The following is a 27,274-nucleotide window of genomic DNA, read 5'->3' as shown; positions in this document are numbered from 1 at the left end:
ATCTCGCATGTTATAGTGTTGGGTGGTAGGAGGAGAGGGTTGTCTGTGTACATGAGGCAATTGATGCATTGCCCCAGTATGCCCAGATTCATCAGTTGGACAGGAGAAATCACCAGAAGCTGACTCTTGGACATGCCTGGTTAAGTTTTTTTTATTTTTTCCCCTTACCTTGGCAAGGTACTTTGCAGTTATAGGCTGTTTAGTGCCTACAATTAATTTCTCCTTATTAACAAGGAGAGTTGAGTGCTTGTATCAGTTTAAGGCTTTCCAGTGCTTTCCAACAGGTTTTAGAGCAAGTGCTAGTCACAGGGACTCCAACCAGAAAGAGTCAGAAATCGGTGCACTCTGCTCCTACTCTCACCAGGATCAGAATATAAGCACAGATTCCAAGCTGTCACCTATAAAGCAGTTCTTAAGCTTTCTGGTGATCAGCAGTCTCCAGGAAATAATGTAACTGCACTCCTTTTCTCACCATGGGAAAATAGAAGCAGTAATCCCAAGATGACTACTGAGAGGCAGAATGTGGGCTCTTAAATAACTGGTGGTCTTGCAATAGATGCTTAAAGGTAAGATGAAAAAAATGGTTTATCCCAAACACTGCAGTGTGCACTAGAATTAAACGTGAAAGTATGTAACTTAAGTTTTGCCTGTCTAAAAATTTAAGTTTTAGTGGAGAGTCACTATTTTTAAAACAAAAAGATAGATTGAAAAGGGGGTGGTCACTTTTGTATTCTGGTACTATGGAATACAGTAGGGTGGCCAATAAATTTAAATAGTTGAAGGGGAGTGATTTCACAAAAATGATAATTTTGTGCTTACACAAGACAGTAAAAGCACAGAGGAAATGAGATATATGGTCAAATTAACATAAGGGGCAGGCAACTAGAAAGTCACTGGTGTTTTAAGAACACAACAGTGGGTGGGAAGTGGGAAAAATTATTTCTGCCTGACTCACAAGAGACAGAGCTGTGATCTCTTTTCAAGTTTTAATATGCAGTTAAAAGCAGAATACAAGTAAAACACAAGGTAAAGAAAATAAATCACAGTATTCAAAATAGAAAAAGGCAATAAAGTAATAAAAAATACAACAAATAAAAAGCAAACTAACCTTTCCCTCACAGCAAAGTGTAGCAGAGTCTGGGTGAGCCTTTCTAGTAAAGCTAACTCTTCATTGAGTGAGTGCTTCATAGAGCTCTTGGAGTCTGGCTATCAGCAACACTGTGTGGCCTTAAAAGTTAAAATAGTAAAAACACATACCTCATAATATCTTGATTGCAATTTAGTATGCAAATAGAATGTTAATTATTTCCACATCTGTAGTCCCCATTTGGAAAAATGTTTAATTATTCATGTTTATGATGTCCATTCCATCCTATTTTTAATATACAACCACTTCCTAAATGGTAGCAATTCTTTCACCCTGCATACTACTGGAGCTAGTGTTGACATCCCATCTTCAGCTGCCTTTGTGAATGGTTTTATGACCTCATTGCATTGCAGAACAGTTTTCTTTGAGATTTATTGCTGAAACTAATCCCTTCACCCTGTGATTCATTTTGTACAGTCTGATAATAGCTGTTCATGTTGTGCAGCACTTCAGTTGATCATAGGAGTGTTTCTCAGGTTGGACGAGGGTATCATAGAGTTGCAGTATGAGAGGTGTGATTTTTGTTGTCTCACCTTAGATCTGCAGTTTACTTAGTATAATCAACCTCTGAGATGCTGTTAAATCATTTGCACCAAGGAGATGGGGAAAAAGTGCAATGTTGGATCATTACTATTTGTATTCTTGAAAAAAAGTTAGTATCGGAGCTACACAGTTGCAGTATATGAGGAGTATGTAAAACAGACATTCTCTGTTTCTGCATTTTATGAAGGAGGCATGTAACTGCAGTTGGGGACAGCAGACTGTGAGATAGAAAGTATTGTTATTTTTCATTGTGTTAATTTCTAGTTATTTGTGGGGACGATTGCTACAGTTTGAACTGACTTATGCGAACTGCAAAGCATACTAATACAAGTAGCGAGTGCAGTATATCTAACCTGAGCACATAATGTTGCAGCACTTTTATTACATATACCGTGTTGTGAGCCAGACTTCCATTAATTGCATTGCCCCACTAGTATGTGTTATATCGTTTGTATGTGGTTAGTGACATGGGTTTGCCACCTTTTGTGTTATTGCTGGAAATAAGCTGCATTACATTACTGTGAGTACCCTCACTTGCATTTGGACAGGTAAACATGCTAATTTCCAAAGTGCCATTGTCGTTAGGAAGAGGGAAGGGATAAATTGCTTCCTTATTGTGCTTGTCAGCTAAAGTATGTTATACAGTGGCACTTGAAGATGTCAGTCAAACATTTTCCGTCCTCATTGCCAATATGGGGGATGGGGGTTTGAAATGTCAAACTGTTGTACATACAGTGGATATAGAAAGTGACACACCCCTGTTAAAATGCCAGGTTTTTGTGATATAAAACAATGAGACCACAATGAATCATTTCACAATTTTTCCCACCTTTAATGTGACCTATAACCTTTACAATTCAATTGAAAAACCTGTTAGGGGAAAAATCTAAAAAATAAAAAACTTACAATAAGCTGGTTACATAAGTGTGCACACCCTTAAACTAATACTTTGTTGAAGCACCTTTTGATGTAATTACAGCTTTCAGTCTTCTTGGATACACACCTGTCATCAATTTGAGACTGATTAACCCCAAATAAAGTTCAGCTGTCCTAGTAGGATTTTCCTGACATTTACTCAGTTGCCTGCTACAGCAAAAGCCATGGTTCACAGAGAGCTTACAAAGCATCAAAGGAATCTCATTGTTGAAAGGCATCAGTCAGGAGAAGGGTACAAAAACATTTCCACAGCATTGTATATACCGTAGAACACAGTGAAGACAGTCATCAAAAAGTGGAGAAAATATCAGACAACACTGACATTACAAAGAACTGGAAGTCCCTCCAAAATTGATGAAAAGACAAGAAGAAAACTGGTCAGGGAGGCTGCCAAGAGACCTACAACACTGAAGGAGCTTCAGGAATTTCTGGCAAGATCTGGTTGTTTACTACATGTAACAACAATATCCCATGTTTTCCACATGTCTGGACTGGTAGGGTTGCAAGATGGAAACCTTTTCTTTCAGAGAAAAAACATCCAGGCCTGGCTAAAATTAGCAAAGCAATACATTGTCTCCCAAAAGCATGTGGGAAAATGTGTTATGGTCCAATGAGACCAAGGCTGAACTTTCTGGCCACAATTCCAAAAGGTAAGTTTGGTACAAAAACAACACTTCGCATTACCAAAAGAACACCATCCCCATAGTGAAGCATGGTGGTGGCAGTATCATGCTTTGAGCTTGCTTTTCTTCACCTGGAACTGGGGCTTTAGTCAAGGTGAAGGGAATTATGAACAGCTCCAAATACCAGTCACTTTTGGCCCAAAACCTTCAGGCATCTGCTAGAAAACTGAAGATGAAGAGGAATTTCACATTTCAACAAAACAATGACCCCAAGCATACATCCAAATCAACAAAAAAATGGCTTCACCAGAAGAAAATTAAAGTTTTGGAATGGGCCAGCCAGAGCCTAGACCTAAATCCAACTGAAAATCTGTGGGGTGACCCAAAGAGGGCTGTGCACAAGAGATGCCCTCACAATCTGACAGATTTGGAGCTCTTTTGCAAGGAAGAGAGGGCAAATCCCTTACTATCACTACCACTGTTTCCTCCCCTTCATACCTACCCTTCCTAACTAAAGTACCCAGTCAGCTGCTCTGAGATTGTTTTTTGCTGACTTTTCTCGGTTACTTGTTAAGCAAACTTCCCTAACAAATCTGGCACCTTCTCTAAACCACATAAATATAACATCAAATGAACAAGAAAATCTCCCAACTGCTATGGTGAAACTGCCAATCCAATGGAAAGAAGCACAAACTAGGCAGAAGAAATACCAAGGTTAACGTAAAATCCCAAAACTGGAAGCAAATATCTTGACGAAACAATCCACATAAACAAATCCAATGTTCATTAAAAAGGGAATTTATTGAATCCAATTAAAAAATAAAAATAATAAAAAGTCCCTGGATGCTCACATACGATAAGCGCTTTCGATTAAATCTTCTTCAGATCGTAAAAATATAACATCAACACCCTCCTATCTGTTGCCATGGTTTCATTGTTTAGTCCACATTAACTACAACCAACCCAAGAAAACACAAAATACACCCTGTAAATTCCTGTTTATCATACATAGATTTAACAAACTTAAACTTCTAGATGGTGATATTCATCCCAACCTGGTCCCAACATCGCAACCACCACTGACCCCCATAAACCAAATTCCGCTACATCTCAAGCCCCTACTAAAACATCTAACTCTCTCCTTATAGCGCACCTCAATATACGGAGCTTAAACAATGAAGTTGCCCACCTCCATGCCCTCTTAGGTGTTCACTCCTTTGACATCCTTTGCCTAACAGAAACATGGTTAAAGCCTGTAACACCAGACAACGAAATCACCCCACCCAGATACACTATCCTGAGAATAGACCACAAAATCAAAAAGGGTGGGGGGTAGCAATATTATATAAAACAGAGCTGCAAGTTACATCATTAGATGTGCAACCACGTTCTATTAATAACACTGAAATCCTCATTTCTAAACTCCAGATCAACACCTGTAAATCCATCTATATCATATGCTCTTATCTCCCTCCTGGTTACAATATAAACACCCTATAAAATATCCTTTCCTGGCTTTCAACTAACTTCCCACAATAAACCATTGTCTTGGGTGACTTTAATATTGACTGGAACACCTGCATCTCAGCCAACCAGACTACCCATATAAACCTTTATGGTTTTTCCCAAACTATTACCTCCCCCACCAGGATCCACAAACCTAACAGTAAAGAAACCACTCTAGACTGGATACTAATAAATAGTCACCCCCTCTTATATAAAGCTGGTATCCTTCCTGATGATGTCAGTGACCACTCACTGACCTACATAATCAGGCAAAAGATCATTACTCACAAACCATCCTTATATAAAACTATTTGATCCAACAAAAACTTTCACCCTATTAACCTCCAAACTGAACTCAAAGCATGTGATTGGTCACCCCTAAGACACCTCCAATTAGATGAAACAGTATCCTATTTTAATGCCAAATACTTAAAAATCCTGGACTATCATGTCCCTTCCCGCTCAATCAGAAATAGGACAAAAACTGCTCCGTGGCTTACAAAAGAGACAAGGCACAAAATTCTACTACTGAGAAATAAAATCTGGGCCAAATGGAGAACAAAAAAAAAAAAAAAACTGCTGATCATCTAACATTTAGACAGCTGAGAAATGCTACCAAAAAATCAATACTTCTAGATAAAAAAAACTTTTACCACAACAACCAGCAAACCCACCAACATAAACCTCAAAAGTTCTGGGCAGGTATAAATAGACTCCTACATCCAGGTCAGTCCAAAACTCCCACCCCAACAGGCTCCACTCATGAGAATCCCAAGCATATTGCTAATGCCTTTAATACCTTCTTTACTGAGGCAGTCAAATCTCTTGCTAATTCATTACCTCCTGTTAGCACAAGCTTGCCATCCTCCTTGACTAGTTTACCTCCCTCATTTAATTTACAACCAGTCCCAACATCTCTCATCTGTACTCTTCTTCAAAAACTAAAACCTTGTACCCCCTCAGCTGACCTTCTACCAGCAGAATTTCTACAGATAGCTGCAGCAGTAGTAGGCTTTCCTATTTCCATCCTAATAAAAAGAACCATTACTGAAGGAGCCATTCTATCTATCTGGAAAATCTCTCACATTATCCCACTGCATAAGGGTGGCAACTCAACTGAACTCTCAAACTACCGCCCAATAGCTTTACTCTCTCCTTTAGCAAAAATAATGGAAAAAATGTATCCTCCGCCAACTACTAGACCACTTACTGCAAAATAACTTACTAGCGAAGTGTCAGCATGGCTTCAGGCCTTTCCACAGTACCACCATGGCCCGCTTATCCTTTTCTGACTGCATTAACAAAAAACGTAACAACAATACTCTATCCTCTGCACTCTTTATCGACCTATCAAAAGCCTGTGATATGGTTAACAATCATCTACTTATGAATATACTTAAGTCTCTCTCACTAGATACACAGGCCTTAACAATGGTTTAAATCCTACCTAGAAAACAGGCAACAGGCCATGCTTTGGGACAATAATCTATTCTCACACCTTCCTATTACCCTAGGCGTCCCTCAAGGTTCAATCTTGGGCCCTCTCCTCTCAATTTTTATCAATGATCTTAATCTAATAATTCCTCAAGCTACATGTATATAATATGCTGACAACTCCACACTAATATGCTCAGCCACCTCTGCACCTGAACTCCAGTCCTTTACCCATACAGTGCTTAACATAGTAGAAAGCTGGTTCTTATACATAGCCTCCTCCTGAACCCCAAAAAGACTAAACTACTACTCTTCACTCCCACACAAGTCCTCCCCAATTGACTTTGTATCCAACGGTGGCATCGTCATGTCTCCTGACCCAACCACCAAGCTCTGAGGTGTAACAATAGACCATAATCTTAACTTTGACACACATTAACACAGCAATAAAATCAGTTAACAGAAAACTAGGTTCCCTCTACAGGATTAAACCCTTCCCTTACTCCAACAGCTAGAACAACTATTGCCCATACCCATCTAATCTCTACACTCCTATCAAAAAACATCCTTAACAAACGGGCTACCTCCTACAATAACATTGCCAGATTTGCTACTGGTTCCTCATTTAGAACTCACCACTGTCAAAACCTTAAGGCAACTAGGTTCACTGGAACTACATAATCAACTTCAGTTTCACCAACTTGTTATTGCCCACAAGATCCTCTATCTTCCCAAAAATACCCCAATGCTAGCCTTCTAACTCCTTATAATAATTTGACAACCCTTCGCTCAGCCAATAAAGTTCTAGTATCTACAGTTAAATCCAAAAATAAGGCTGGGGATTCACTGTTCTCCAACACCGTGGGTAAATCCTGAAATCTGCTTCCCAGGGAACTCTCATCTCTCTCCTCAGTGCAACTGTTCAAAAAGCAACTTAGAGAATACCTTAAAAACCACTGGATTTTCATTGTGTTTCACTGCTGAAGTCATTACACTTTGGTTATCCTGCCATCAGGCTGTCCCGCAGTCGGCTAGAGTTCCAAAGTCTTGGTCCGGCGTCGGTTGCTGTCGCTTCTTCCCTGATGTCAGTGGCCAGGGGTATATAAGATGCAGCCAACACCGTTTTCTTCAGTCTTTCTTGCCGCACGGTGCCCGTAGCAAAAGCAGTCTTCAATAAAGCTAAGTACCCCATTGGGGAAACTTTTTCTTGCCTCAGACCGATGTCAGTAAAAGTTAATAATTGTATTTCTTGTGGGAAGCAAATACCTCATAAGGATTTTCATTCTTACTGTATTCCATGCCTAGGCCCAGACCACGACATCACTAGTTGTTGGTTTTGTGCTAGATTTAACAAGTGCACTATTAAACATCGGTTTGACTTTGCTCGCCATTACTTTGGCCAAAGGTTCAATTATACCATGCCATCGTGTAACTGACGACCGGAATACACAAAAAAACACAAAGACAAGGATAAAGACAGGTATCTGAGGTCCAAAACTGACGATAAAGCCTCTTCTAGGCCAGTCGCCGGTTCTCAGTGAGGCACTTTCGCAGCCCCTGACACCCGCTACCTCAGAGACACAGGCCGCCTCCAACTCCCATGTGGAGATGTCTAGGCCTCTGGAAACTCAAGGTATTGGGCCTACGGAAATTAACCCCTCAGATGGGTCTGGAGCCGCTGAGCAGGCATCGGCTTCTGAGGGTGTTTTTAGACCTTCACAGCTTACCATCAAAACAACAACTAAGTCTAAAACTCCATTAAAGACAAAGAAGCAAGTACAACATTCACCTGCACAGGCCTCCATGCCTAAAAAACAGATGCTCAAAATGGCTGAAGACCTAATTACTCTGATCAGGGGTTCCCATCCCTCTCCTGATAAAAGGCCTAGGCAGGATACAGACTATGATTCCTCTGACCAGGTTTCCATTTCTTCTGATTCCTCTTCAGACCAGGGATACTCTTTACCCCCTTTGAGGATTCTGATGCTGAATAATCAATCCCTTCAGCCTCTCCTCCTGAGGATTACTCTTTTGGGGAAACTTTACATACCATGAGGGAGCATTTCCATTGGGAGGGCCAGGATTATTCAGAATCCAAGAAAAGGCTCGGAGACTTTCTTTTATTGCCTCAGCACAGGCCCCTTGCTATTCCGCCAGTGTTAGATATTGTGGATGATGTGTTCTCTGAATCCAGTTTAAATCCTGATTATTTGCCCCCTGCTCCAGTCAAGCCAGACAGGTACTACAGAGTCCCTGACTCTCTCAAATTTCTGTATAAAAACCCTGCTGCTGACCCAGAAACTATTTCCCAGGGTCCCAAAGGGGTAAAGACTTCCACGGCTAAAAATCCAGTTCCCTTTGTCAGGGATTCTAGAGCATTAGACAGATGGGGAAGAAAGTTTACACTTCTGCAACTTTAGCAGTAAGGGCTTTAAATTGCCAGTTTCACATGCTTAAATACCAACAATGTTTAATGTCTCTGTTAAAACAGAAAATGCTTACAAGCTCAGAACATCCTGACTATAAGGAAATGCAGGATTTATTGCATGCAGCTGAACAAGTGGGAAAACATACACTGCAATGTTGTTTTGATTCATTAGAAGCTTCTTGTAGAGCAGCAGTTACAGGATCTGTGATTCGAAGGCATGCTTGGTTAAACGAACAAGGTTTACCTGATCATGTTAAGGCAAAATTATTGGATGCACCTTTACAGCAGGATATTTTATTTGGTTTTAAGGTAGAAGAGGTATTAAAGAAAATGGAGGATAAGGCAAAATCTATGCAAACAGTGAAGGATTTCTTACAGGTACAGCCACCTCGATTTAGCAGAAATTGGCCTTCAAAAAATTGGTCCTTTCCAGTGTTAGACAGACCACAAAGAGGCAGATACAGACGCCCAAGAGGCAGATCTCAGCCCCAAGGCTCTTAAAGACCACGACAGTGGAGTGCTTCAACCCCAAAAGGAGGGGCAGACAAGTCACAACCTTATAGGAAACAGTCCCAATGACTTCCCCCTTCAAATGCCAGGCATTTACCTTTTGGCAGCTCCCTTAGGGGGAAAACTAGCACTTTTTTCACAAAATTGGCATATAATCACCCAAGACAAATGGGTTCTGAATATTGTGTCTCAAGGTTACAGGTTCCACTTTCACACTCTACCAAGGCCAAAAGGAATGCCAGACCTGCCACAAAATCAATGGGCAGAGGCACAAAAACAAATTACAGCCCTCATGGATATGAGAGCTATTCAAAAAGTGCCACAACAGGAACAAGGACAAGAATTTTACTCAAGACGTTTCCTGGTCCCCAGAAAGGACAAAGCCTGGAGACCCATACTGGACCTTTCTACTCTAAATACTTACCTGGATGTTCCGAAATTCAAAATGTTGACACTACAGCTGCTTCTTCCCATGCTGGGCAAGAAGGCTTGGCTAGTTACTTTGGACCTCAAAGAGGCATACTTGCATGTCTCTATCAGATAAAATTGCAGAAGATACCTCAGATTCATAGCTGGCTCAATGCATTACCAATTCTCTGCACTGCCCTTTGGCTTATCTACTGCGACAAGGGTCTTCACAAAATGCCTGGCACCAGTAATTGCATTTTGCAGACAAAAAGGAATTCAGATATATCCCTACTTGGACGACTGCCTTATTCAAGCAGAGAGCAAGGACATTCTTCTAAAGCATCTGGCGTTTGTAAAAAGATTGCTAATTTGCCTAGGGTACACAGTAAACGAAAATAAGTCAAAACTAGTGCCCTCACAAGAGATAATATTCCTGGGTGCCAGCTTAAATACAACAGCCCAGATGGCTTATCTCACGCCAGACAAGCAAGGACAACTGACTCAGTACTTTCAATTGATGGCAACAAAAACCCAACTCCCTGCAAGAAAAATTCTGCAGGCCTTGGGGTTCATGGCGTCCAGCATACTATTAATACCATATGCCAGACTGCATATGAGGAAATTACAATGGTAGCTAAAAAGTGTTTGGACTCAACACTGTCACAGTAATACCACTTATTCCCTGCCTACAACAGGAGTTTCGATGGTGGGCACAGGCATGTCGCCACAACAAGGGACAGCCTTTCACTCTACCCACAGCCATGCAGACACTAACAACAGATGATTCGGATTACACCCGGGGAGCACACATGGCAGGAAAATGTATTCAGGGCAAGTGGGCCGCAGACCAAATGCATCTTCACATCAATCAAAAAGAGATGCTAGCTGTACAAAATGCCCTAACAGCTTTCAAGGACCTTCTGCATCAAGGACAACTATTACTAAAGACGGACAACACCACAGTTATGTGGTACATAAACAAGCAAGGGGGCAGTCATTCTTATCCCCTCTGCAGGCAAGCCATGACCTTGTGGAACACAGCTCTAACCTATCAAGTTCATCTGCAAGCACAGTTCCTGCCAGGAAAGAAAAATACTCTGGCAGACGACTTAAGCAGAAGCATCATGGATCCTCACGAGTGGAAATTAAATCCACAAGTATTCAGCATGGTAACGCAAAAATGGGGGTGCCCAGACATAGATCTTTTTGCCTCCCCAATGAATTGCCAACTACAGAAATTCTGCACAAGGACTTACCACACAAAAGCAAGGAAAGTGGATGCTCTCTCTTTCAGCTGGAAAAGCCTAAAAGTTTATGCCTTCCCACCACTCCCTTTCCTTTCAAAGGTACTCGTAAAAGCCAGATAAGAAAAGCCAAAAATGATCCTGATTACCCCAGACTGGCCACGCCAGCACTGGTACCCAATCTTAAAGAACTTAGCTCAAGGCCCACCATGGATTTTACCTCAAATTCCTCATCTTCTGACTCAACAAAACAATCAGATCCTGCACAGTGAGCTCAAAACCTTAAACCTGGCTGCATGGCAGATTCCTTAGTCAAGCAGACAACACCTCTCTCTAAAGCTGTTATGGATGTCATTTTGGAGGCCAGGAGGCCCAGCACCAGGAAATCCTATTCAGAAAAGTGGAAGAGATTCTGTGCCTAGAACCAGGCTCAAAGCTTTGATCCTTTTGTCCCAAATATTCCTCAGATGTTACAATACTTAACTGAGATGCTGGACAAAGGCCTATCCTTTTCATCCATTAAGATCCATGCCTCTGCCATCTCGGCTCATTATAACACAAACACAGATCCTCCTATTTTCTCTCATCCATTGCTAAAACAGTACCTCAGAGGGGCTAAAAACATAAGACCACCCCAGAGAGCACCAACACCAACTTGGAACCTCAATTTTGTCTTGAAAAAACTAACTTTACCTCCTTTTGAACCAGCCAATTCAGCAGAATTAAAATATGTGTCATGGAAAACTGCTCTGCTTCTGGCAATAACCTCAATACGAAGAGTCTGAGTTACAGGCACTAGTGGCAGTGGAGCCTTTCATCATGTTTCACCATGACAGGGTTTCTTTAAGAACAAACCCTACATTTATGCCAAAGGTGGTATCCAGTGTAGCTCTTAACCAAACTATTCACTTGCCAACTTTTTATCCAAATCCCCAGAATAAAGGGGAGAGACTTCTGCATTCATTGGACATACACAGGCAGTTACGTTTCTACTTGGACAAAACAAAAGCTTTCAGAAAAACTGAGCAATTGTTTGTAGCATATGCTGCAGGATCACAGGGAAAGGCTATTTCAAAGCAGACCATTTCAAAGTGGATAGGACACTGTATCCGTTTCTGCTACACACAGCATGGGAAAACTGTACCTAGCAACATTAGGCCACATTCCACCAGGGCAACAGCCACTTCAACTGCCTACCTTAGAGGAGTACCTACCAAAGATATCTTGGAAGCTGCAACTTGGAGTTCAGTGCACACCTTTACCAAACATTATCACTTGCCTCTTTATTCTAAATCCAGAGCTGGCTTTGCCACTGCAGTGCTGCAGGGCCTCATAGCCACCCCAAATCCTCTATAGAACCAGCCACCCAACCTCAGCTTTGGGATTCAACCCAAGTGTAATGACTGCAGCAGTGAAACACGATGAACATAGTACAGTTTTGTACCTACCATGAATGTAGATGTTCGAGTGTATTCACTGCTGCAGTCCAGGTTACCCTCCCTCCATCCCCTCTTACTTAGCTGGGACTTATCGATACCTTTCTACTCTATATTACCTATGTGGTGTATTTGCTGGTAACTGAAGGTTTTGGTTTTATTTTTTATGAGTGTTTTATTAGCAATATGTATTGCCTACCTATTTGGGGGCACCTGACATCTGGGGCAAGAAAAACTGAAGAAAATGGCGTCGGCTGCATCTTATATACTCCTGGTGCACTGACGTCAGGGAAGAAGCGACAGCAACTGACGCCGGACCAAGACTTTGGAACTCTGGCAGACTGCGGGACCGCCTGATGGCAGGATAGCCCAAGTGTAATGACTGCAGCAGTGAATACACTCGAACATCTACATTTATGGTAGGTACAAAACTGTACTTTATGTCCATGTAGTAACCCAGACTAATAATACCCTCTAACCATTTGCAATTTAATCCAACTTTTTCATTAGCCTCAGAGAGTAGATCCGGTTAAGCTAACTAAAGTCTTTAACAACTTACTCTTATATAGGAACCACTACAGAGTATGAACTGGTATAGTAAGTATTTTTACTGTATGAACATATTTCACCTATATATACCTATAAAGAACTTTCCCTTTCTTCTTATTATATGTTACTTTAAAGTTGCTATGCTGCTATGTAATCAATTGGATTCTACACTGTAAAATGCTACTGTACCTGAAGCTGCCGTTATTTGTTAGTGTGTTTTCATTTCGCTTTCTTATTATTTGCTAATTTAAAAATTGATGTGCTGCTGTATAACAGTTGTATTCTTCACCTTAAATTAGTACTGTACCTGAAGTTGCTAATATTTTTTGTTGATGTGTACCTGAAGTTGCTAATATTTTTTGTTTATGTGGAGCTCATCTCCCAGGGCCTCTACTGAAAATGGACATATATCCAGTTAAATTAGCCCGGTCAACAAATGTAAAATAAAATAAATGTAAAATAAATAATAAATAAATAAGAGTGGGCAAATATTGCCAAGTCAAGATGTGCCATGTTGATAGACTCCTACCCAAGAAGACTGAATGCTGTAATCAAACCAACAGGTGTTTCAGCAAAGTATTAGTTTAAGGGTGTGCCCACTTATGCAACCAGCTTATTGTATGTTTTTTTAATTTTTTATGTTTTTTTTCCTCTAACTGATTTTTTTTTTTTCAATTGAATTGTACAGGTTATAAGTCACAATAAAGGTGGGAAAAGTTTTGGAATGATTTATTGTGATCTAATTTTTTTATATCACAAAAAACTGGCATTTTAACATGGGTGTGTACACTTTTTATATCTAGTATACATGGTCAGCAAAGTTTCCATTTGGGTCATCACAGCAAGCTGCACTGATGCACATTATAGATACCTGGGTGGGAGTAACAAGCTTTTTGTTACTGACAGAAACATGCCTGCATTTTTGTGGACAATATTACTTGTATTTGTTTTTTTGTGGGGATGTTGCATTTATGTTGTTACTGCAGTCAAGATGTAGTATATTACTTTAGACAGTAACTTGCAAGTAGTAATATGGACACTTCCAGTCATCCTGTTTTTACTGTTGTTGGTGGGTCTGGAGGGTTTGTTGTGTGTGAAGCAATTTAAGTTACATTGCTATAGGCAGTGTGTGAAACAAATTGGAGTTATATTCATTTGGGCATTGTGCCTCACATATAGTTCACTTCACTATTCCACTATGCCATAAGGCAGTGTGGTTATTTGAATGACAGTGGTGCTATTTTCCTGTTACTGTTGAAAACAAGCCAAATTACATTACTGTGGGCAGCTTTGCTTGCATTTGTTTTATTGAAGGTGTTGCATTTATATTGTTCTTGCTACAGACAGATTGTGTTATATTATCACAGACATTGTGGCTTGCATTTAGCCAGGCATGTCAGTTTTTCACAGTTCCACTGTTATTGAGGGGGCTTGGGATTACTTCTGTACTGTGTTTGAAATAAATTGAAATATTTCACTTTGCACAGTGTTGCTTGAATTTAGTCAGTTAGACCTGTCCTTTATGCCCAGTGACATTGTGGTGATCAGGGACACAGGTTGTTTGCTGCCTCTAATGAGTGACAAAATGTATTATCAGGGACAGCATGACATGCATTTGGTCATGATACATGTCTTGTTACCCTAATACATTGTAGCTGTCTTTGGATTTCGGGGTTGCATGTATTATTATTGAAATCAAGCTGTAGCATATTATATCATTACGGGTTTATATTAGAAGCATGAAAATGCTTCTGAGCGAATACAGAAACAGCGACACATATTCATCGAATCACATTTAAGCGATTCGATGAATATGTCATAGGGCAATGAGATAGTTGACCAACTTCACGGAGTTGCCCTTTCCTTCCCTGTAGTGTGATCTCAGAGCTGGTATATTTAGTTAGGGGGGGGTGTGGGGGTCAGAGCCCCCCCACCTGTTTATGATGATAAATATTTTTTTTTTTAGCGAACGGCCATGTAAGTTTTTCCCCTAGGGAAAAATTCCCTTACGTGGCCATTCACTATTGTTAGGTTTCTTGCATTATGTGTTGACTTTTATGTAGTCGCACATATACACTTTTGGTCTTATAATATAGACCCTATCATTACAGTCAGTATTAAATGCAGTTGTATTTAATTATGAGAATGCTGCATACATGTTATTGCTGCAGACAAGCGTTGTTTATGTTATGGTGAACAAGTGTTGCTTGCATTTGGTCAGGAAAGCATGTCTACAGTCCCCACTGCACTGTGCTTTTTTTTTTTTTTTGGGGGGGGGGGGTTATTGTCTTATTATGTTTAAAATAGGCAGTAATACTATAGTCAGTGTGTGAAATACAAATGTATTCCTTTGTACAATACACTTTTGATTTGTTCTGTCTTTATTGCCTATTGTAACATAATGCATATTTAGCTGAATTCAGATGTTTGTGTTACTGCTGTAAATAAGTGTGTGTGTGTGTGTGTGTGTGTGTGTGTGTGTGTGTGTGTGTGTGTGTGTGTGTGTGTGTGTGTGTGTGTGTGGTGTCCTGCCTTGCTGCTATTTGAAAAAACAGTGTTACCTCATTTGAATTCCCTCAGTCAGACATGTCCACTGTATCCAAAGCCATTGTGGCTGTTTAAGTGGAGAAGTTGCAGCCTTTGTGCTACTGTTGGGAACCAGTTGTAGCACGTTATTGTGGACTAGTGGTTGAATTTTGCTACTGTTCCGGGTCCTGCTGCCTTTTGTTACTGAGGAACGCTTTCATTTTTGTCATTCAGACATGTCCACTCTCAGCAGTGCCATATTGTGCTTGGGAGCTGGGATGTTATGACTGTCGTAGTGGTCAGTGATATGAAGTGAAGGGTTACATGGTCAGTAATGGAAATTTAATCTGTGATGTATGTTCTTGCCTTTAAATATCGTTAATCTTCTTAATGCAAAATATAACTTTTTTGATGTATTCTTGTACTGTGGTCTTAATTCATGAGTAGATTAGTTACTTGTAGGTGCCAAGAACAAAATGGCATAATGAACTGGTGGCTGTATTTCACAGGGCTGCAGATGGTAATCAGTGTTGAAAGTGCTTGCATTTTAATGTAGGTACCTCAATGATGTGGTGCGCATTACAGAGCAAGGTGTCCAGAACATGCTGACATGATTTACTAAGTATGCACCGTAAAACAGAATAACATTGCATTTCAGGAGGTATTTCAGCTCATCTTCAAAATGTTATGAGAACTACATATTTGGTAAGGTGATAGCCATCCTATGTAAAAGTATGGATTGATGCTGCTGGCATTTAGACCACTGCAGGACCTTCCCTTCTCCCATTGTACATCTTGGGTTCCCTGCCTCTTTGGTTCTTCTTTGTTGTACTTCAATAAAGATATAAAAATGTTCCCAGTCTGTTTTTGTGTTTCTTGAATAATAGTCAAACCTTTCAGTTTTTTGTTAAAATATGACCGTTTCTTTCCTTAAGTGTTTTATTCTAGCTTTTTGGCATTTTCTGTTTTTCTCTCCACTGGGCTTTCTCCCCAATTCCAAATGCCTAAGTATTTTTTTCATTACAGCGTCATTTGTAGACATCATGCTATTCCTGCTGACAGGTACACTTAGGGTCTGTATTCTCTGTGTGACATCTGTGTCACCTTAAGCTGTTCCCCTTGTAGGTATTAAACAGATCCTGATCCACTCTTAAACATTTCAAAATCTGTCTTGGACCAAACAGAGAGAGACTACTGTAGGTGAGGAAAGCTTTCCAGCGCTGGTTCCTTCAAGCACCCATTCTTTCTTTTGAGAACTAAGCATTTCCGCCTTCTCCTGTACTAAGGTCAAGAGCAATTATTTTCACTGTATTGCCTGTTAAGTTTCATTCTTTTGATTATGATATTACCTGTTACCAAAGTTAATAAAATAAAAAATCCAAACTTATACATGGAAACACCGGTTTAATAGGACACAGCACAGAATCCCAACGACTAAGCACTTTCAGCATAACAATGGCTTCATCAGAGTAGTGTTGGGTAGTACAAACAACATTTAAATAACATGAAACTCTTACCGAGCCAATCAACATTCAATGACATTATCACAGCAAATTTAAATTTAAGCAAACAGATGACAGTCTATAGTACAAAATATAATCTACTCCAAATCTGAAATATATAACATGTAAAAAATACTTTTTACTAAAAGATGCTAAAAATTTAACATTTACTTAAATTAAACTAGAACACAGATCTTGAAAGTGTATAAGAGCTTTTTATGTACAAAAAATGTAAAACACATTCATATCTTAGTTGCTTTAGTCTTAAGCATAGGGAGAATAGCAATACTGTCATTAAGTCCCTGTGGATGAGTGGCATTTAATCTAAGTTGCCACATAGTCTTCAAAGTTTCCACCTTGAGCTTTAAATCACCCCTCTTTATGTCAGCATCATCTCTCCATTTCATGGCATCTGTCCTGATGTTGGTGCCAGTTAGCACCATGTTACAGTACCCTCCAGTGCTGCATGTTTGTGCTGGTAGCAGTACCTCCCTTAGAAGCTCATCTGTCCATCGCCATTCAATCTTACAGCTTGATATGTAATTGTAAATCTCTGTAACATGTAATCTTTGATGGAGCTTTTCCTCCTAGGACTCCATTGAGAAAGGGTTCGCTTGGCCCAATGGACTGTCCTGGTTAACCAACAGCAAATAAATAAAATAATAAAATTGTTATTCCTCAGTAGGATAGTGGAACCACAGGATTTCAAGGACTTGTTCTATGCAAGTCCTTCAAAATGTCCTCTTCATAATTCAAGTCATCCCTAAAAGACTCCATAAACTCTATCAGAAAAATAAAGTACATTCACCTTTTCCCAACAGAGGACTTTGACAGTGAGGAGGGTATTAACTGCCCAGCCTTCTCCTGTGAAGATTACAAATTTGAGGAATACCTTGAGGTGACATGTCAGTGGATAAGACTGGCTGCTACCCCTGTTTCTGTCCTTGAGAGGAAGTTCCAGAAGGAATGCAGATCTAGCCAGCAGATTTCTCTGTTCTCTTTCCTCTAGTAGATTTCTTGCAGGGTGCTGTCAGAATTGCATGTGAAAACTCTGATACAGAGGCTTGTGTCCTACAGAAGAGGCTGTGCACAATATCCAGCTTCCCAGAAAATCGACTACTTGGGTAAAAACCCTTAGCCTGAGAACATGATCTCAGCAGAGGTCTTAAAGAAGGTTCCCATTCCTTGGAGCCCAGCTGTCCATCCACCAGATAACTGCCACATGATTGACAGCTTCAGCAAGATGAGGTTATCTGGTATTTTATCCATGAGGTACTAAACAGTGCAACAAATTTGGTGTGTTCTGAGATTTGCTGATGAAATGCACCATACTAGTGATGGACTGCTGGATGGTCCTATAAGACAAACGTCTTTACAAAGTCTAACATGGGCAACTTCTTGACACATGTTTTCAGCAGTGGCAGAGCTGGATCTGTCAGAACTGTGGGATCTAACATACCCCTCTGCATGCACAAGTGGCTGAAATTAATAGATTTCACCAAGTTAATAATTGCCTTTCTAGATGCTCCCTTTTCTTGTCCCCTTATTTTTGGAAAAGAAGTTCATGAGCATGTAGAAAAGATGGAAAAACAGTGCAAAAGCGTGATAGCAATGAGTGCCTGATTATATGAGTAGTGTACCCCAAGGTTTAGTCCTTGGGCCACTCCTCTTTTGACATTTACTTCTTGGGAGTCAAAACAAATGTTAAAGGTTTATGACTGATGGTGCCTTCGTAAATTCCCCAGAGGACACCAGAATCCTCCAAAAGGACCTTTCCTAAACGAATACTGTCAAAATTATGGGCTAAAACTATGCCAGGGTATATGTAATCATATTCTTTGGCAACTATGATTTCCCTTATAACTATCACATTGACAATACACTCCTGAAAGTTGATTCATATGTTTATAGGAGGTTACTAGGCTAGCAACCCTAGAGCTTTTACAAGCCTAGCCATGTTAATCCCAAGTATCCCCATTTGCTCTTTTTGGGTAGTTTGCAAAATGAATTTATGAACAGAGTGGGTCTGTGATCAGCACTGGCTACCCCTGTCCATGAGGGACATGGATGCAACCCCAGGGGCGAATTTGCGGTCTCCCATCCAATTATCTCGGTGGTGTTTGAATGGGTTCCTTGAGGAGCTCTGTTTTAAGTGAATGGGAAGTCTATTACAGAGAACCAGCAGTCTCTGGAAGACATATCTGTCTCTCCAGTATGTTCTGCTAATGTCACAAGCTAGACTGAGATTCCTAGAGCTGATATGCAGCATTTCCATTGGAGCAGGGGTGGAGATTGCCCTGTAAGCCAGGCACAGGTCACCTCTTGGCAGCCTATAAGATACAGAGTAAAGTGACAGGGTTTTCAGCCTGTCCATCTAGGTAATGGTTTGGACTACCTACATTTACTCGGTGAGAAACATCTGAGGTCTCTCCAGCTGCTGTAGTGCTTCACTGGTGATGGGTCTACTGGTGGAGATGGAGTCACCAATTCTGGCATTGTATGTTTTGTCGGTGAGCCAATTGGCTTCCCATCTGGCAAAGTTTCTTTAAGATGCCACAGTGGGGAATTGTCAAAAGCATTGGCAAGGTTGAGGTAAGTTGTGTGCTCCGTCTTGCCTTCATCCTTGGGTTTGGTGACAATCTCAAAGAAGTTCACCAGCTTTAATCAGCATGATCTACCCTTAACATGAGGACTGAGGGACTTAAACCATGTACCTCAGGAACTATAGCTCACAGCCTTAACCCTCTGCACCAACAGCCAGTAGTCGGGGATCTGGGAACCTATGTCATCAACAAGCTGTGCTTTGATCACCGCATATCCCCTATTGTAAGGAAGTACTTAATTCTTGCACAACTTTTATCTAAAAGTATAGCATCCAGGACCAGGGATGCAATATTTCCACTGTACTCACCTCTCATCAGTTCATTCATAGAATATAATGCCCTATTTTGTATGTACCTTCCAAATACTTGTCACAATGGAGAGACCGCAATGCTTTTTCACTAAACCACTCAAAAAAAATCTTGAGTCTAAATTAAAAAATATACAGACCATCTCAAAGCCTTGCCCCTTCTTGCATTGTCATACATGCTACTAAGAGGTGACCTTTGTTAGAGCCACAACAGACCTTAGCCAGGGGTAGTTCTGTTGAAGGACAACGGAGATCGACACCACCGCGGAACACCAAAGGACACAACAGCAGCTCTTCCCAGAGCCCATTGTGTCCATACACAAAACAGCTCTTTTCAGAGCTCATTTGGATCTGCACCTTACACCAAACAGCTCTTCTCAGAGCTCACAGTACACCAAACAGCTCTTCTCAGAGCTCACAGAGATCTGTATAAGCTCTGGTAAGAGCAACCGGAGACACATTGAAGAATAAAGCAAAAAAGTTCTTATTAGAGCTACCACCAACACCCGAACGGGCATTCAAAACACAAATCGGCCCTTCTCAGAGCTCACAGAAATATGTATCAGCACCGGTAAGACCAGCCGGAGGCACAGACACAGCTTCAGTGAACCGAACAAAACAGTTCTTTTTAGAACTACCGCATCTGCCTGAAAGGGCATTCAAAACACAAAACAGCTCTTCTCAGAGCTCATAGAGCTCTGTAACAGCTCTATGTAGAGCTCCAGCTGCCCACGGGGCTAAACAGCTGTTTTTAGAGCTAGCTCCACCACCGACTACATGTGGAAATCTGTTCACCGTTTAGGATCAAGAGTGAATAGATTATGTTGGAGAGATGGCCATGCATCCTAGAGAATACCTCCTTTATGGAACCATTTTCCCCTTCACATAAAGCAAAGTGCTTCTCATAGTTTGTTCAAATGTAATTTGGGTGAATGGGTGGGAAATTGCAAATTCACCCCCATTTTAGCTCTCATCCCTCATGGATAAGGACAACAAATGTCCTGCCTGCTTCTAGAGTATTTACACACAAAGTACAAGGGATAAAAACTACCATGCAAATGTAAAGGCTAGATTTCTTAAGATAGTCCCAGATCATTAGCTTTGTAAGTACCTGTAACCTCCACAGTATATGTTTTCAAGAATGCAAAGCAGACAGTGTTACTTGTTTTTGCATGGCAGACAGCTCGAGTCTTAGTAAAAGACTTCTGAAATGAAACCTAACAACTCTGGCAATTATCATTGGGGTTGCAGACCCAGACTGAAACATCCTTTGAGCTCTTGGAGATGCGTGGTGCATTTGTGGATAGACATTAGCACTCTGTAGGTCTTGCTCAAATGTTCAGCATTGGAGGCAGTTGAGGACCATCTGTCTCTCCTTTCTTCTTGGGTCACCATCACCAGGGACAGATGGGTGAAGACAATTCATACATAGATAAAATTCCCTTTGTAACCTCAGCTCCACATTATGCTTGCATGACATCCCACCATGTCAAAAGAAAGTTGCAAAGATGTAGGGCTCCAGATTTCTATAAAAATAAGCTGTCCGTCTCTTCCCATGTAACCAGAAAAGGTTAGAAATACTGTTCCATACTTTTTTGGTGCCCAGAAAGACAGAAGACATGCCAACCCTGGATCTTAGAGGCCTAAACACCTTATTCTAAATGAAACCTTTCAAGTGGTCATTCAGAAGGTTGTAGTGCAGTCTTTGCTTTCCTGCTTATCGGAAGGAGATTGGATGTCGTGTTTAGACTTCCAAGAAGTCTACCTATATGCCAAAGCGTCCAGTAGGTGCTTCCTCTTCTTGGTAGAACCTGGTCATGCCCAGTTTAGGACTGTTCATTTCAGTCTTGTCCAAATCTCAAGGTTGTTCAACTGCAAGTCATTAGCAGCAGCTCACAGGAGGATGCAGGGAGCCAAGGTATTCCCATACCTGGAGAACTGCCTCCTTGCTGCTCCATTACTTCAGGTAGTAATGTCTTCCGTTGGGGTCTGTGCTCAAACTGTTCAATTTGCAACCGCATTATTTCAGGCTGTAATATCTTCCTAGGAGTTACTGTTCCAGCTGTTCCTCTCCCTGGAAGTAAATGTGAATACTGAGAAGGCCAGGTTGCTGACATCTCATGCGCTGATCTTCAAAGGTTGTCGACTTGATATAATTATTTTATGTACACATCTTGAGTATGACAGGATATCATCCTGACTGGCCATGGTATACAAGATTACAGAGTAAGAGTCTCACTGCAGATTTGCTTGAAAACACTGGGCCTCAGAAGAGCCTTAATAATGTTACATCATGATTGTCTTCTTAATGGGATCTTATGCTGGAGATTTGGGGCACAGTGGTTCTTAAGTTAACATCCCATGCCTTTTTCAATTAAAATTTCTGAAAAAATTTATTAATAATAGAGTCTGCAGTGGTGTCCCCACATATTTTCTAACTTGCAGGAAATGTCTTCCATTTTAGAGCTTCTCAGGTTTCAGTCAGCATGGACATATCTCTGCTAGGTTTAGGGGCAGGGCACTACAATCAGCATACTGTTAAGGGAGTCTGTTCATCTCAGAAGTCCATTTTCCACATCATCGTCCTGAAAAAGTCTCAGTCTTTGTTTTATCTGATCCGGACTTCTTCCATGTAGAGGTGATTGATTGTTATGCAGTCAGACATTGTGGTAGAAGCAGGATGTTTCAAAAACTGTGAACCCATTCTTGCTCCTTATGCTGAGAAGCCTTGAGATTCTGTCATTGGGCCTTTCAGTTCCTCTGATGTCTTGCTAGCTAATAACATTTGAGTTTCTTTCTGGACAATGTGTCACTGTCTGCTGATGCACCAGAAGAGACCTGCCAGTCATTCTGCAGCTTGTGGGCTATTGTGTTTATGAAACAAGCCTCCGTGCGACCTGTTCACTAATTCAGCTATTGCCGAATGCATCAGCTTCCCTCTGTTATTCATTCTTCATAGGTTCATAGGTTGGTACTAGGCTATCAGCCCTAGGGCCTATACAAGCCTAGCCATAACAATTCCCTGGCTATTTCTTCCCACATTATTTACTTTCCTGGACCCCTGTCTAGCAGGGCGACTGACATGATCCCTGGGGTGAATTTCCTTTCTCCCATCCAGTCGTCAAGGTTCCTTTTGAAGAGGTCCAAAGAGGCACTCTGCTTGATATGTATGGGCAATCTATTCCAGAGTCTGGGGAGTCTCTGGGTCAGGAACCTATCCCTCCAGCATGTTTTGTTTATTGTGATGACAAGGTTTAGATCCCTGGTGCGTGTAGCTCTGACGGATTGGGATTTCTTTAAGTGTAGCATGTCCAACAGCTCTGGGTTTGACATGGCCTTGTATGTTAAGCAGAGATCGCCTCTGAGTAGACGATATGCAACAGAGTATAGCTGGAGTTTTTTAAGGCGGTCAGCGTAGGGCATCTGCTTTAGGCCTGTGATTCTTTTAGTGAGGTATTTCTGAGGCCTTTCCAGTTGTTGCAGATGTCTTGAGAGGTACATACCAAATGGGGCGTTGTATTCTATAATGGGTCTAATGAGGGATGAGTACAGTGGGACAATGACCTCCTTTTCTCTGGATGAAAAGCCCTTCGTGATGAGGTGTGCCACATAGAAGGATTTCCTGACTGTTGTGGCGATGTGGTTATCGAAGGTGAGACCACTGTCCACCTGTGTCCCTAAGTCTCTTATCACACTTTCTGTGTTTAGTGTACTGCCACCTATATGGTAATTCATGGATACATTTTTTTCCCAAAGGGGATAACAATACATTTCTTGGCATTGAGCTTGAGCCCATGGCTCTGGCACCAAGCATCTGTTTCTGTAAGGCCCTTTTGTAGAGTATCCACATCATTTGGGGATTCAATAATGGCTCCCAGTTTGCAGTCATCTGCAAACTTTGTTAGCCAGAGTCCCTTAGTGTTGACCTGTACTTCAGAGAAGTAGATGCCAAACAAGAGCGGCCCCAGGACTGAACCCTGAGGTACTCCACTTGTCACTTGTCTGGAGCTGGATTTGGAGTCAGCTACTTTTATAGTGTGGGTTCTATCAGTAAGCCATTCAGCAACCCATTGGGTGACATATGGATTAATACCCAACTTAGTAAGTTTATCTATGATTCCAGAGTGGGGGATGGTGTCAAAGGCCTTGGCAAGGTCTAGATAGGCTGTGTGGACCACCTTACCCTTGTCCATGGCTCTGGAGACTGATTCAAAGAAGTTAATCAGGTTCAGGAGACAAGATCGGCCCTTCACAAACCCAAACTGGGTGGGGTCCAGTGTTTGAAGGTTGCCAATGTCTTTGTTTATAAGTTCCATGATAATACGCTCCATGGCCTTGCAGATAAGGCTTGTCAGACTGATGGGACGGTAGTTTCCGGGATCCAAGGTGGATCCCCCCTTGTGGATTGGGGGGGGGGACTGCCTTGATAAATTACTCCCTAGACTCCTTTACTGTTTTCCACTTATTTTCTTTCATTATGAAGTTTGTCTAAAAATCCAGATTACTTAAGGCCATAGTCCTCATAACAGGTGTGGTTACTTCTGTTTCACCCTTGCCTTCTTGACAAGCCCATGTGGCTGTGCCCCCCAATGCCTTTGTAGCAAACTTCACCCTGACATTCACATCTTCAGGTTTACAACTAGGCTTATCCATTTCCTTTAACAGTAGTAATTCCACTTTTTCCATTCCAATTACATGAATTATTTTCTTTTCACAAAAGTCTTGTACTTGCAAGATGTGTCAAGGCAAGTTGGATTGCTTCTCTGTTTGTTTGGGCAGTAGGTAAATTCTGTGCCTTCATAAAAGTGTTCTCGCAAGACATAAAAGGATAGCTTAACCCACCTGTTTGAGCAGTAGATAAAAACATGGATACTTTTGTTGGCCCTCTTTCACCACTTTTAAACTGTCTTTGAAATTTTTGATTACAGAATGCTTTATTCTGTTAATTTTACGGACATTTCCTAATCCCATTTAGTACCCAACTCTTCTTTACCGTCACTGAAGGTGTGTTAAGCTTTTTAGCAGGAACCTTTTTCCTGTGGCTTTGTGTACAGTATCTGGTACCACTTTGTGATTTGTATTTAATGCTGGAGAAATTTGTTAACTTTGAACTTATTTCTGTGGACATTAAATACCTGTTATGAAAAATGCTCTTTTGGTAATGGTTATCTCCATTAAGAGAGGCTGTTACAGTTAAAGCACCATATCTGGTTTTCATCGAGATGAGTTTCACTTGGAGCGCATTCCTTTTTCTCACATGAGGTGGTTAGTCAAATGGTCTAAATCAGACTATCAGCATTACTAATCTTTCCTCCCATGAGTGTAGTAACCATGGAGGGTTTTTACTCCATTGCATGAACACATCCTGGCAGCTCAGATTTTACACTGATAGAAATAAAGAGGTATGCAAAGATTACTAGGTGGTTTTGTAGCTGCATGCACTTTCGTAATTTTAAACGTGGAGGTTTGTGTACATAGTACTGAAGGCTCATTCTTTAAAGTGGTAGCCACTTCCAAAAACTAGGTGATGTCAGTGCAGTATCTGCTTGACCCTCCCTTAAGTTTCAGAAGACAGAGTAAGGGTAATATCATGCCCAGGTCCTCATTCAGTGCGGCCATAATTCAACGGATGTATGAATGACCTCATTCAGTGCGGCCATAATTCAGCGGGTGTATGAATGACCATCCCAAGGAGTTTTGTTAGGGACTGTATTTTGATTGATATGAAAAATGGGCATTCTCTTATCAGATGCCGTAATGACATATGTGTATGTGGTAGGTTCTTTGTCCGTAACATGTGCTCCTTCCATTACCTGCATTTTGATGTAGCTGGGTCTCCCTTTCTTGTCCCTTACTGTAAATTGTTTTCATTCCTTGGTGCTTCTGCACAAGATGTGGAGAGTTACGACACCATAGTGCATAATGGGAAGTCGGAAGGGTTCTCAACAGCATGGTTAAGTAATCCTCTGAGTGATCTTAATGCCTTTGGCAGCAATTCTCATAACTGCAAAAGATGAACCTATCTCTAAGTGTGCAACTTACATTTCCTTGCTTATTTACCTTATTAAACCTGAAAGAGGACAAGTATTGTTTCTCTTCTTTCAGTGATTGTTCTCCTAATTGTGGGATCACCATGATCATTTCTGTAACAAATTTTAAGTTTTGTGTTACACAGAAGGATGTAGTAAAGGTTTGATACTGGAGTGGAAACCCAACCAGAGAATGCCTGAGTGACTTTCCCCAGGAAAGCATTAACCCAAAGCACAGTAATACCAGTTTTGATAGATAACTATAGCTTTTCATATTTCTAGTTCTATGACTTCTCCATAGCCCTGCTGCTGGCAAAGGAGAACTTTCCTAAGCATGTTGTATCTGCAGCCCTCCTTTTTCTTTTCTCTGCTGTCTGACTTTTAATTTGTGTGCAAATTATATATTTGCTTCATTACTGTTCTTTATAGAATTTACACTGCATGATTTAAGGGTGTTGTCACATCATTATAATATGCAGCAGCAGTACCACCTAGCCCACATAAATTTTTATTTGTGAAAATATTTGCTATTTCTGATGGATGAGGATGGATAATGTGCTTTCATCTGCTGTGGTTAAATAATCAGTTATTTTGCCTTCAAAACATTCAAGTGTTTGTCTAGTGTTTACATTTATACTGTATGGTTCTGTGAATTTAACATTTTATACTATATGCATGTTGAGAAAATGTCTGATTTAAGATTTGTTTTGCATTGGTGATAGATTCTGTGTTAAATGCATACTAATTCCCTGGCTAGACATTTATAAAGATCCATTATTTCAGGTTTGCATTTCTTTTCCGTTTTCAGTGAACAACGGTCGCTTGAATCCATTCCATCAAATGGTTTTGAGCATCTGCATTTGAGGTTGTGTGGTCACAGTGTTGGTTATACTAAATAATTGGGCATAAGGGTTGCCAAGGATGTGGGAAACTTGTCCTCCTATTTGAAAGAAATATGTTGGTTTTAATCTGCTCAGTGGGTAAGGTTTGTAGTATCATAGTTTGCTCATAAGCAACACGGGGATCTGTATCTCATCTGTAACGTGCACAGAAGAAAACCGTTAAAGAGCAGTTTGCATTGTTCAGATTGCATAATAAAAGTCAACAGTAACACTGAAGTTAGTAATTCACTTCATCAACAGGAGACTTTTTGGAGAACATTTTGCCTGCTGTGGCTGTGACCTTACAGCTCTTTTAATTTCTGTAGTTCTCCTCCACTCCATTTCATAGTGTTACGATTATTTTATAATTAAATAGTTAATTTTCTTTTTGCAGGAGTCAAAGAAGCATTTGGCTGGCCTGGGGGCTCTTGGTTTGGGCAGTCTCATTACTGAAATCACAGCCAATGAAGATCAGGGAACAGAGTCAGATGAAGTGGCCAGTGTTGATTCAGAAGGTAATGATTCTGATTATGTTCTGGCATTGGTTCTAGAAGTGAATGTCCTTAAAGTTAGTCTGATTGCTTGGTGAACATTGAGCTACAAGGTGATGGTGTAACTTTCTTGAAGGTGACCTAGTAGTCTGCTATCCTGCATACATCCA

The 27,274-nt window shown here is 40.8% G+C and overlaps 1 protein-coding gene across 1 annotated transcript in view; it reads left to right on the top strand.

The window, feature by feature from the left end:
- TAF1 (TATA-box binding protein associated factor 1) overlaps window positions 1–27,274 on the top strand; it is a 2,792,652-nt gene that overhangs the window by 102,376 nt on the left and 2,663,002 nt on the right. The window contains exon 3 of the mRNA XM_044057257.1: window positions 27,008–27,128. Within this exon, the coding sequence (XP_043913192.1) occupies window positions 27,008–27,128 (121 nt within the window). The remainder of the gene's footprint in view (window positions 1–27,007; window positions 27,129–27,274) is intronic.

Source organism: Protopterus annectens, chromosome 15.part0 (genome assembly GCF_019279795.1).
Source record: "Protopterus annectens isolate FY-2018-M chromosome 15.part0, PAN1.0, whole genome shotgun sequence".
Classification (NCBI taxonomy): Eukaryota; Metazoa; Chordata; order Ceratodontiformes; family Protopteridae; genus Protopterus; species Protopterus annectens.
Note: the sequence above shows the minus strand (reverse complement) of the source record. Positions and strands in the feature narration are given on the sequence as shown.